The following is a 13431-nucleotide window of genomic DNA, read 5'->3' as shown; positions in this document are numbered from 1 at the left end:
ATCCTGTTAGTGAAACAATCCAGGCGGGAGTCCCCTTAGCGGCGCCACACCGGGTCCAACTGGCAAATTTGCTCAGTAGGCAAAGCGCCGGGAACGTTGAATTTGACGCCACCCCGCATTGTTCAGATGTGCCCCTGAGTTTACTTCTGCTTGCAACGCTCAGCACAATGTGCTAAGGTCCAGTCGACGTGGTGCTCGGATGGGGCTCTTAAGGTCCAAGATCTTCTAATAGGTGAACACTTAGCTCTCGTAGGAAAGGCGTTCCGGTATTTCGGGTCTACTTCCTGTCTTACCGTGCTTGGCTGCAGTAGTAGGATATACAATGTTTTCAAAATAAAGAGATCTGGCCAGCACACATGCTAACTAATCGGAATGCGAAAGACACGATGGTCATCATGTGCAAAAGCATTTGCTCTCCAGTCCCAAACGACCAAACAAAACTCAAGTGAAATCCATCCGTATCCCTGGAAGACCAGTTAAATAATTGTCCTGTGTTTCCATTTCCCGTTTCCATCATAAAGTATTGCACTGTTTGGAATAAAATGGTGACCTTGGAGCATGTCGGATGAGCGCAGTGCTTGGGTCATCCCAAGCATTGCCGAGGCCGCCATCCGGAACTGTACTTCTCGTCTATCTCGACTTTGGCGTCTAGCAGAATCCATAGAAATAGCATGCTTTTTCTTATGTCTGTGGGGTGGCTGCATTTAGCGTCAAGTTTCCGTACCAAAAGTTTAGATGCTACTAATTGAGTGATCCGGGCTCCCAGCTAGCAGATCGCAGCCCACCGCCAAGCTCGCCCTCGAGCCTTAAGTAGTGAGCAAGCTGAGTTGAAGAGCGTGAATACCTCTTAGCTCGGTCTAGGCGCTTCAGTCCATACCGCGGCATGGGTATCCAAGCTCGAGTTGGACACGTCCAGATGCACATCTGTAATTCTTCAATGTTTGAGGGGAAGCACGTCATACATCGGAATGCTCAGTCATGAAGGCTGGGCTTAGTATAAATAACCACCATTCTTCTTCCTTTGAGCGTTCTTCTCACTTCATCATCACTCTTACTCTAACATCACAATCTCACTCTACTATTACTCGCTTCATTTTTCATATTTCTCCACACCTTTCTAAGACAGACATAATCCGAACCCCAACTATCAAAATGCATATCCCTACCTTCGGTCAAGTTGCCACCATCGGCATGGTTTTCTTCGCTGTTACTGCTCTGGCTGTCCCCATCGCTGAGCCCCTCGAAGCCGACCTCGTCGAGGTGAGTGACTAGATTCCAAGCACCCAAACACACCAGCTAATTGATATCTTACAGCGATCTGCTGACCTTGCCGTAAGCTCATCTTCTACTTTACACTTTAATCATAAGTGGTTAGTAATTTCTTAAAAAATACGGCTAACATTTTCCCCAACAGACCCGTGGTGATGGCGTCTCGGTGAGTTTCAAATCCATGTGACAACATGTCGGTTCTAAGCTAAACAGATTCTCTCTAGGGTTTTACCAATTCGGTCAATGCTCTCGAGCAGCGCAACAACAAGAAGAAGTGTAAGCGGACCAACAAGAAGGGCAACTGCTCCGATTCCGACTCCGACAACGACAAAAAGGACAAGAAGAAGTGCAAGCGCAACAGCAAGGGCAACTGCTCCGATTCCGATGACGATAACAACAAAAAGGACAAGAAGAAGTGCAAGCGCAACAGCAAGGGCAACTGCTCTGACTCCGATGACGACAAGAAGAACAGTGGCAAGAAGAACGACGACAAGAAGAACGACGGCAAGGGAAACAAGGGAGTTTACCACCGCCGCGAAGTCGCCGCTGAGTTTGATCTCGAGTAAACGATCGAATTGGGCCTCAGATCATCGTCAAGTCATCTCTGAGATGTCTGCCTGCCAACTTGGAATTGGTAAACAGTGCTCTGGAGACTATTATTTTGAGTGAGACATTGGCCAGGTTTTCCTTTCATGACGGTCCTTACCACTGGTGTACGATTCCACTCCAGTTTTTGAAGTGAGCTGGCACCAGGCTCTCTATTTACCTGTAAAATTTCGCAACTATATACTCCTGAGTGTATATACTACATTTGTCAATATCATCAGTGTTTTACTCTCAGATAGCCGAAGCATGACGTTATCATCTACCTATTTCAGGGTTGACCACATCCAAAAGAGGATCGTGAGATGTGCCCTACTGCAACATAACTGGGCTGCTTTGTAACGGCAACTGCGACTGCGGCCGCCTGTAGCCGGATTTTTTTTGATTGTTTTATATCTAAACCTTTTCTCCATTTAGCTCGTAGAACCGGTAGTTCCGCTGGGAATGGAAATTCTTCATAATTTGGAAACTGTATCAATACCGCAAAGCAACTGCACCTGGTTCAACTTCCGCACTCAAACCTATATGTTACGGTCAGGTATCCGACAGTGGTTTTTTCTGCTAACAGGGCGTTGCGGTAGATACTCAACAGTGGTCGTACGTGCTGTAAGTCGTTATAGCGTGGCTTGGGGTTCATAGACGTATAGTGATTAGTCATACATCAGTTAGAGGCTAGTAGGGATTTCACTAATATGGGATAGAGAGAGTTATATAAAGATGAATTATAAAGTTGATTGCTAAAGAGCTATAGAAGTGTTACGGGACACTGGCGAGACCATGGCGAATTGCTGTCATCCGTTAGTGTAACGGCACAGCCGTACAATTGGCGTAAGTCGCGGAGCGTAGTCCTTGTGGTCCTTATTAAGCAGTGTTGACAGCAGCGCAAGCATGGTTGCTTGCACTGACGGATCTTTTGATCTATTGCCATAGTGGGTCACTGTCAGCCTGCTATTACAAACTGAGTACTAGGCTAATCTCTAAACACCTATCTCTAATTACCCCTAATTGCCTTGCCGTTATACAGTCATACTGAGTCCTGTTCCAACACTTTAAACCCTAAGAAACGTGTCTAAAGGCTTCAGTATTGTGAAAGTAATTCATTAAATGCTACCTTTAACTAAAAGACTTTAAAAAAATAATACGCTACTCCTTGATTCCACTACAGTATAATGAGATGTCTCTGCCCCGTTCAACTGCCGAACTTTTGCGACGTGTCTGCCGCCCTCTCATAGCTGCGGTTCCTCTCTTGAAATTCAGACAAGTTCTTTGTCTGTTGGGACTCCCCGAAAACGTCGATATGTGAAAACTGGATACGTCGGTACAGAGTAGCCGGTTTTCATGATCTCGTCGCTTGACTGCAATGCTGGTAGAAGCTGGTCTGGATCAATGTCGGCATTTTGCCCCTTTAAGCGTCTGTTTTCACGCCAAGTCAATGCTGGATGCACCCCATAAGTTATGCATCCCGTAATGAACGTTAGGACGACAAAGCACAGTAAAGGGTTCCCAAATTTGACACCAGCTTGCATAGTGCTTCCGGCCAACGCCAGCGGTGAGACGAATTGGAGCTAAGTAAGTATACATCAATAAATGAATTTCCTGGCCTATCCTGGCTACGTCAAACAATTCGAAGATCCATTGTACGTGCATGAAACTTACAATTGTAATACTATAGTGCTGTAGCACGATTGCGCGGTTGCCGCCAACAGCAACACGAAGGCCGAGCTACCGAAATGGTTGGTATCTTGTGGTCAATTCTTTCAGTTAGAAAGAGTTTACATACTTGCTTCGCAAATTCATCAACTTCAGACTTCAAGCCCTTTAATTCTTCTCGATTTTTCGCAATTTTGTCGACATATTTCCTTACTTCGAAACGAGTGTTGCTCATTTTGACGAGCGTATTTTCATCTGTCTGACAAATGATTAGACCTGCAACTTGCGAGAGAAACTTTTCAAAACTCTCCACTATCTTTGAAAATTCAGTGATCAATCGAACAAGCAGGCTGCTAGTCTGTCTGACCCATGCTTCGCTCGCCTCGACAGCGTCTGATTCACCATTTGCTGTCCCAAGTGAAGACTTTCGACGAGTCAAAGAAATATGGGGATTAGAAGTCTATTCCAGAGTGGAATCAGTAAAGAACTTGGCATAGTGATGTTAGACGTTGAAGTCTGATGGAGGGCGTCATTGACAGGCCAAGCTGGATGTGCTATGGTGCAATTTTCGCCCTAAATAAAAGCAGAGAAGATGGTGTTCATGCTTACTTACATACTGATTTATTCGGTCCTTCAACTTGAACACCACTTTGGTGCATTCGTCACTGATTCTTTCAGTGCGGAACTTGGTTACCAGAAGAAAATATTCTCGTGGGTCTTTCACCGACTTTTGGTCGGCAGTCATACCCGCGATGCTGAGTGCATCCAACTCGCAACTCTCAGGGTCTGGGTTCCTCTGGTCATAGAATGGTAGCATATACTCATCGTTGGGGTCCGATTCATTATTGAAGTAAGAATCTGCAAAGCCGGTAGCTGTCCACCTAGAAGTATCTCGCCCTGTCACACATATAGATGTCTGACATTCGTGAAGATAGTCAGCTCCACCGGTCATACTCTTATCATCTTTGAATGCAGATAGAAAGGATAAATCCAGAGATTTTCGCAGAGAATTGCCGTCGGTTGTAGCACGCATATCCTTGAGCGGAACCCCGCTTGTCCAAACGGAGTAGGCCATGTGGAACTCCAAGACGAATTCTCCTCCTATCTAGACGAATACAGATTCAGTATAAAATGCGTCGTGGTACTTGAATTATAAGATTCAATGATACGATATTACGTACCGTGGAATCAAGGCCAATTGATGTGTCACCCGTCAAGTATTTGAACATCAGATCCCTGACAACTGGGGTTTCATGATCAGGAGCTCTGAGAGCTAGTACTCCCAGTGTCCACTGACACGGATTGGTAATGTAGCTTTTTGATGCAGAGTCAGCATGATGATCAAGTGATATGAATTTATTATCACTCACATTCTTCTTGTATCAGCATCGGGATGCCCCTCTTCATTGATTCGCTAAACAGCACAAACGTGCCCACACTCGTTAGTGACTAAAGTTTATTGAGTTATAGGCCATGCTAAATACCTTGAGTTTAAGATTTCGGTCAAATTCCAGCAGTGAAATGGAGCCGTTATAACTCCGAGGCTCGTTTAATAAACTCCTATCATGAAGCCACGCTGCTTGACGGCCTGGAAGCTCAAAGGAAGAATTATTGATTCTCTTCAATACGGCATCGTCGAATATTCTCCGGAAAGTTGGCAGCTCGAACTCTAGCCGGGGCGAGTAGTCAGGAATGTCGAGAAATGTATCAAGAAGGCTAGGGTTTGTACTCTCATCGGCGAACTCTCTTTGGGGTTTGGCGTGTAGATCAATGCGAGAGGTATTGGGGTCTCTCGTAGTCATCGGCCGATTCCATATATAGGGCCGACGCAGTGTTGATTGATCCATCTCGCGCACATTATGCAAAGTTCCTTGAATGTATGAAGTGAAAGAAAAATGTCAGATATCAAAAAGAAACATGATGACATCTAAAGTTGTTGACAGAAGGGAGGTTCTAATATAGAAATGGTGGAAAGCAGTTGGCAGCATCTTGGTAAAAACTTAAGAACTCACCTCATGGAGTCAATCTAGTCAAAAGCCCTTTCAAAAATCATGTCCTGGCCAGTATAGAACATCAATTTTCCAATCCAATGTATGCCACCACATTAGAGGGCTGTGCTATGTGGTGAATTTAGAAGCCAATAGAGACTACAGCAGTTAGGACCTTAACCCTTGCGGCACCCTCTTCTTTTGATCTTTGCTGCATAGGTGCCCTAATTCTGTGGAGGTCAGGCTCGACGATTGGGTTTCAGTCAGGTTTTAAAGTATCACGAGCCATCAATTACATGCCGAAGGGAGTTTTAGCGGCCATTTATCGATCTTGGTGTGATTGTCAGCCCTGAGAAGTTTTCCTCTTCTATTGGCTACGTCAGCTGGTACGCACACCCTCGTGAATAACAGCAATGTACTTCCTCTTTTGGGTAACACAAAACTTAGCTGACCGTAATGAATAAGGCGACCAATACGTTTGCAAGTACTTTGATCCGTCCAACCAATGTTTAAGGCAACCGAGGCAACCACGCCAAGGTTTGCTATTGACGAACAGAATGGTTCCACGACTCTTGCTATATTCACCGACATACCTTTCGAATGATGATGTGCTCTACTGCGGAAGGAAAAGTGCTGCCTAGTAGCAGGGTTGGATGCAAGGCTTCAATTGGATCTTACCGAGTGAAATATTTGAAGCGCGGGGGACGGTGATACTTCCTACAGCAGGTTAGCTTTGAATTAAAAAAAAGGGTCTGTCTCTCAAGATGGTGAAATCAATAAAAATGAGGCGATTTCTGCAAACTCAAGTGGCCAAGAAGTCATCGAAGATGGTCTACGCAAGGGCCCACGATCCCCACCGAAAATGACAGGTCTCGGCCATTCTGACGTCGAACGTAAGCGGGCATGAAGCTGCTAAATGGCCCAATGATCACAGTATACATGTACGGGTGGTATAAATCAACGTAATAAAAACAATGCGGTAAATGGTCTGTATTATGTATATGTGTTTATTTGTAGAAGGGAAAGTCTGGAGGTTGCCAGCAGCAGCAGCTGTAGTGAAGATATTGCTGCTGGCAGCCCGGAGGTTGGATCTCCGGGCTCCGCTACTGCAGCCGCCTGCTGCTGATGGCCGCCTGCCCGTATTCTGGCTAATGAATTCAACACTGGCAGCCTTGTACTTTGTGCCAGCGCTGCCAGGATACGCCGTACTATCGCACAAGAAGGAAATAATGGGCGGTTGACGTTGGGCCGCCAAATGCTATAGAATCGAAGAAAATAGAAAATTAACATAGGGCCGTAAATAGCTGTAGAATCGAAGAAAGTTCCGCACTTCCACCACTGCTGCCAATACCGTTCGTTATAACTAGTGGTATTGTCAACTACGCGCAACGCATTCTTCCATCCGTATAGTGGCGGTATTGGTGTCAACAAAGCTCTTAAGAGCCTGGTTTGACGACGACTTCGTGAAGGCGTCAGCTGGATTATCGCCACGGTGAATCCAGCGTGCTTCATGAATTTCAGGTCGCTTTTACAACTTCCACAAGGCCATTATATCGATCGTCAACCTCTTCTACTTAGCGGTGCCTAGCTTAACTAGGTATTTATATCAACGAATATGAATCTAAATAGACGATCGGTAGGATCGTTGGAGCTGTAGGTGGGAGTGATGAGGTTGAGGTTAGAGGAAAGGGCGTAGCCCATATCTACGCCAGCGACCATACCATACACTTTAGTGGTCAGAACGCTGCGTGTAACCCTCTTGCTCTTGGTGGAGCTGAAATGGACGATATTACCACTGATGGTGAACTCGTCGCTAGTGCTGCTGCTACTACTGGCGCTGCTGATAGCAGCTGGCTCCTTGTTGGCTAGTATTATCATGAAGCCTAGCTGTGACGATAGGTTGCTGTTGTTGAAGAATTATCCGCCAACAAAAATGAAGAGCTTGTCAGTCGATAGTCGACTGGGATGAAAGTGAGACCGCAATCTAGGGATTCCATCTGCCACTGAATACAGCGTTTGAGGTTCTTGATGTCTTCAGGTGATGGATCCTGATGCTGAGAAGCGGCAGCTAAATCAAAGCAGGCCTCGAGTTGGCAGATCGACGCAATATAAGCGCCTCGGGCTCGTTGCTCGACGTATTGCTGTTTCACAGTAGGCTCATTAGCTGCGATCAGCTGGAGCTTTCCACCCTAACATTTCTGCTGCAGCGTGATGGTATTGCTAGTGGTACTGCTAGCAGTGCTGCCAGCAGTATTACTGCTAGCGGCCAGACTGATCATACCACTGTTAAACACAAGTGGTTCGTTGGAGGTTAATGTCTGCTTCGGTTGCGCAATGAAGGCAGCCTTCTGCAGCTGTTTGTCCTCTCGTTGTGAGAAGGTTACATCTGATAGGCCGATAGTATCGTTCGTCTGCAAACCCATGCAGCCGAAGTTTGGATTCTTAGGTGAGGAAATTAACAGGTAAGGGTCGTATGACGAAGTGATAATCTAGAGATTCTCTCTATGGTGCCTGTTGTACGCTGCCCACCAGTGGGTGCCAGCCTTGGAGATGCTGTTAAGTGGTTTAACAACGGCCATGATAGTCCCAGCTAGATACAGGTGGTATATCTACACTGTCATGTGGGCGAGGATAGTACAGTTGAGCTTTATTACTGACTGCATAAGCCTGGTTGGTGTCTTGTAGCCACAATCTTACTCCAAGCTTGGTAGAAAGTAGAGATGGGGCAATTGCTAGAATTAACAGTTCGCTGACCGTTAGATTGTGGGCGATTGGGTGAGTATAGTCTCCTTTTCACTGTCTGCGTAACCATGTATCTCAAGCCATGATTTCTCATACAACGTTGTAGAAGTGTTGTCTTTGACTAACGTTGCTAATGATACGGGACTTGAAGATCTGCCTACCGCGGTGTTGGTTGAGCCTTGTTGGACTGCGTGAAGTCGAATGCGCCTCGGCCAATAAGGGCATCGATCGAACGGTTGGTCAAGCATTGTAACTACACCCTCCTGGCGCAACTTGAATGCTATCTATAGGCCTGCCTCTTCATTGCTAGATAGGAAGGTCTGCTACATCTCTGTCGTGTAGTTGAGTTGATCGAGGAAGTAGGTAGTAGGTAGTGGGTGCTTCCGCGACCGGCCTGGGCAACGCCTGACTACCGTTGGGCTGGGGCTGGGCGCTGGGGCGGTATTGAGGACGATCTCGTCAAGGGTCTGTTCCTCCTGCTGGGCTGGCGCTGGTTGGGCGGCGGCACCGCCGTTGGGCTCCTTGACAGTCCCTCTGTTGGCCACCACCACTACTTCGTTGTGATTTTGGAGTAGGTTTTGACAACATTGGAGCGTAAGGTCTTCGGCCCACGAGGTAGATCAATAGTACAAACCTCACCGTTAGTGGCGATCAGCCGAGACGGGCCTTGCCAGCCTTGTTTTTCCCGCCACACCCGTACCAGCGATTGAATCGGCAGATCCAACGTAGGTTGCGTATTTGGGCCGTTACGGGTAGCTAGAGTATCAGTCACCTGGCGGCGGGCGTGGTGACGTCTGATTTCCTCTGTGGCCTTAAGTAAAGATTCTGCCAGTTGGGCGACATCAGGCGAGGGCGCAGAGTCGTCAGCTACACACGGGTAGGAATTGTTGAATTCAATGCCCAGTCGATCGAGGTCCTGTAGGCACAGTAGAAATGGGGTGTCTGCTGGTACCGCAAGGACTATAGTAGGGCAAAGGGTGTAGGAACAGTAATTGTTCCTAGTGACAAAAACCAAACTCCTCATCCAAAACAAATACTGGCGCCGCCAGCAGTTGACGTATCCAAGGTAATGGGAAGATCCCAATAGAGGGTGACGAACTGTGGGTAGCCAGCTGTTGAGAATCCAGCCGCAGCAGAATCAGGAATGATACTGGAATAGGGCGAAGCTCAACCTACGCGACCCAGCGGACATGTAGATAGCAGGGCCACTTTACCCTGACAGCATCACCCATCCTGTTATTTCCTTAGACATCAGCATGTATTTAGGTCTGATCAGAGCGGATTGAGCCTCATCAAATGCAGACAGACATCACCACATCAATACTCCTTTCTTTGCATGATGCCAAGATCTTCTACCAATTCACTTGTTCGCAAGTGCGACGACTGCAGCGGAGGTGACCACTCAGCAACAAGGCAAACTCTCGATCCTCTCCTTAAAGCTCAGATATTGCGATTATCTGTTCAAAATAGGCATGATAAGGCCTATTTCCAACAGATAATTGATGCTTCTGATGCTCTGCGGACAAGTAGTCACTCCATGGTAGGCGGAACCTAGGGTGCGTGGCAGTCGCTGGGTGTGTTGTGGTGTTTTTTGCATCCATCCATCGCTATTTTTCCACTTAAATACCCTGGAAGTTTGAGGAGAAATAACAGCCTTCTAGCATAAATACAGCTGGTGAATCACTTGGCTGTTGGGCCCGGAAGTCCTCCTTTGTCAACGCGTGGTTAACCGCCTGGTCAGACAGTATAGCTGTCATCTCACAACGGTTGAGGGCGGTGGAACCTGAGAAGTAGTACTGGCCACTGTCGTCTTCCTCGTCATCGATGCCGCTGTCGCTGTTGTTGGTTGTAGATCTCACAGCCTGGCAATACTGCGCAATAGGGTCGCCAGAATCAGTGTATTGCACTTCCTTGATGCCTTCAATGCCTTCTTGCGAGGCGAGGACCTTGCTGTACGCAGCGATCGAGTGATCTTGTACGTGTTTAGTGGCCTTAAATCTATTATAGGCCTTGCGTCTCTCGTCAGCAGAGTGTTTCTGACCAGCAGCCTGGCTTGCTGTAGACGTAGCACTTCTTCATAGTAGGTGGAGGAGGCGTATTTCACTGTTGCCAGTAGGCCCGTTACATGACAGTTGGCGTGACCAGCGGCCAAATCGAGAGGTTCTACTACGGTTCGGTTCATTACTGCTCTAGTGGGCCAATTGTGAATTGCTGCTGTTGCCGCTGGGCTGCTATACCAATTGCGTATTGGAGTTGACCGCAGACTCTCTCGTATGTGGGTGCTAGGCTGAACAGGCAGAGTTCACACTCTTAACACTTCGGCAGGTGCTGAGCACCTGGTCATATAGTGCTTCGTCAGACTGGTGGATCGTTTTGAGAGCTCGTTAGGTCTTAGTGAGCTTGCCTAGAAGCAGCTCCAGGCACTCGATCTTGGGTTTGTCAGGTTCCGTATCAATAATACGAAGCAGCGTTATAATACGCCACTCTGCGAGGTACGTCTGGCGTGCCTCTTCCGTCTCGAACTACTGCTCTATGCGGTGGACTATCATATGGAAGTCTATTGATACGTTGACTTGCCCGATCCTCGAGGATAGTGGAGAAGGCGCCAGCGAAATAGGTGTGTGGGATCTCTACTTTGTGGCAGAAGTCGCGGAATATAAGCAGCTTGACCTCCAAGAGGTTGTATATGCCGCCGCCGTATTTCATCTCGTCGTTATATAGCTTGTTGAATTCTGTAAGCTGCCTGGCTGCGGGCAGTAGTGTGGTACAGCCTGAGCGGCGATATGTGGAAGTGCTAGCTGTTGAACAACCTGGGCGGCAATTGGTGGAAGAGCTATCGAGACGGTCTGTTGCTTCTGCTGCTTGCGGCTGACAAAGAGCTCTGCCACAGATGGTAGTGGGTTCGGTATGTTGTCAAGGAAGGTCAGGTTGACAGCCAATTGCTTGAACGCCCCTTTCTTGGCGGCTACTTTCTAGAACTCTGTATCGATCCATATGGGGAAGGTATCGCTGTGAATGGCCTCGTAGAAATTGTTGGAAATATGGCTGCCATCCATATTGAAGTAGGCGCCGTGGGTGACAAGGTATTTGCGGAAGTATTTCATAATATACGATGAGGCTGCCTCAAACGTGGTATCAGGCCACTCTTCAATAGACTGTTAGATCTCCTTCCATAGCTCTATACCTATGAGGTTTTCGTTCTTGCAGCTCTCTATATGGTGACTAATTGCTGATCCGATTTGCTTGTCTGTGTTGTTGGCTGTCGGTTTGAAGTCCCCAAGCTCGCCGCAGGTTTAGTGGTCAATGTGGGTCTGAAGGGCTGTTGGGATCGGGAGAATCCAGCTTCTGTCAGGTAGTGTAGTTGGCGTAGAGAGGGCAGCAGAAGGGGTAGGTGATGTAGATGAGATCATCTTGGGCTGCGTGTTGGATCTCCCAGGCAGGTAGGCTAACGAACCTCCAAAACGGGCGTTTCTCCTCGACCGAAGTGTCAGAGGCGTATACGTTCGTTAGCCGGATTACTGCTGGTTGTCTAGAAGACCTTTCGCGTGGGTTGAACAGTACGTTGACGTCAAAGTAGCTGCAGAAGTAGGAATATGGAAGGAGTTGAAGAGCTGCTGGTGCCGGCCTTGTTGAAGTGGGAATTCCTTGGGCACAACTAGCAGGGCTGCGTAATTGCCAAGAACGTTTAATTACTGCCGTTGCGTAATGGGTTGGCGGTGAAAGTGATGGCGGTGAAAGTGAGGGTGGTGTTACGTAGTACGATACATGCTGCACATAATCGTAGAGAGAATAGTGTAGCAACGAGGAAAAGTTAAAGTCGAAAGAGGTGAAGTGGTTGTAGGAAGCGAAAATGACGAAGTGGGTGAAGAAGGCAACGTAGGTATAATGGGCGTATTAGGTTGAGTAGGTGGTGAATGTGGGAAATACGTGATGGACGCTCTGCCAGCTAGTCGGGCTGTGTCAACCCGTTTCTTCTGGAGATTCAAAGGTGTCACGAGATTCCTAGGCAGGCTGATCCGAACAGACTAAATAGGGCTCGCAATAGTTTCGTTAGCATGGTTTGATCGATATGCAGCGCCCAATCCACAAGTAAATAGGGTCAGCTGATGGTCTGGATCTTGCCGTCTCTTCTGTTGAACCTTGCTGATCTGTGATAGCGTGGTGGTGGTTGTAAAGTTAACCACTGATCAGTGTTAGAATTACAGATACCTGTGCAGGTAGAAGCTGTAAATCGGTGTGTGTAGAAGAGAAAGTACGAAGGTCAACAGTAGCAGCAGCGGTGGTGAAGATGTTGCTGTTAACAGCCCGGATGTATAATCTCTGGGCTCTGCTGCTGCGACTGCTACCGCGACCGGCGACCGCTGCTGCTAACCACCTACCCGTAATCCAATGGTGTCATTTTTGAGTCTAGAGCCCAAGTTAGATCCTGACTTTTGAAACAGGACAATATGCGCAACGTGGGATCCCGCAGTTTCGACATAAATCTGATTGGATGGGCAAGCCACCCTGCCCGCATTGGCACTGCTAAAAAGTTAGCTTTGAATCGCAATACGCTGGTTGACGAACGCATGACCAGAGATAGACCTGTTTGCGCTTTGGTCCTCTCTGAGAAGACTCCGCGCATAGCCCATTTATTCTCCTTGGTTCCTTGGTGCCTGAAAGAGGATGAGTTGGTTCGGTCCCGATCTCTACCCATGAAGAACATCCTGTATCAAGCTTTACGATCGCTTGCGATGTCGATGCCGATCTATGGCTTCCCGAAGTTAGCAATTGACAGAGGAGCCCGTTTGAGGAGTGAGGAGGAGGGGAAGGGTGGGATACGTCGTACGAAGTGGTCATGATTTTCTCCGTCAGATTCCCAACGGACGTCAATTCTCGGAGCAAAAATTAGAAGAAGAAAATATAAGAATGGAGACGACTACCAGGTAATACCTCAACAATATCGTATTTAATTCAGTACTGTCGCATTCGAAGCCGTCGTGGTCGGGATTGTCGCTATGCCGAGAGTTTGGGAGAGAGAAGGCCAAAAAGATCGGTTGAGAAAAAAATCAGATGGCTGAAGATAGCCTTTGTGCTTCAATTGGCCAATGAAAAGAGAGGCACGGGGGTCAAAGCATTAAAAATGCGGTTGGGGGGGCAGCGGGCATGTAAGCAATACAACCATTCTACCCCTGGCTAC

At 47.5% G+C, this 13431-nt stretch overlaps 1 protein-coding gene across 1 annotated transcript; it reads left to right on the top strand.

The window, feature by feature from the left end:
- Positions 1 to 1152: 1152 nt before the first annotated feature.
- Positions 1153 to 1835, top strand: EsH8_II_000327 (uncharacterized protein; the record flags this gene model as incomplete). The annotated part of the gene is made up of 4 exons (XM_083263625.1): positions 1153 to 1260; positions 1315 to 1332; positions 1415 to 1435; positions 1494 to 1835. The coding sequence occupies 4 exons, from the start codon at positions 1153 to 1155 to the stop codon at positions 1833 to 1835; spliced, it is 489 nt and encodes a 162-aa protein (XP_083120947.1).
- Positions 1836 to 13431: the final 11596 nt, after the last annotated feature.

The sequence above is a fragment of the Colletotrichum jinshuiense genome, chromosome 2, assembly GCF_051148585.1.
Source record: "Colletotrichum jinshuiense chromosome 2, complete sequence".
NCBI classification, from domain to species: Eukaryota; Fungi; Ascomycota; class Sordariomycetes; order Glomerellales; family Glomerellaceae; genus Colletotrichum; species Colletotrichum jinshuiense.
The sequence above is the reverse complement of the archived record's forward strand: the minus strand, read 5'-3'. Positions and strand labels throughout refer to the sequence as shown.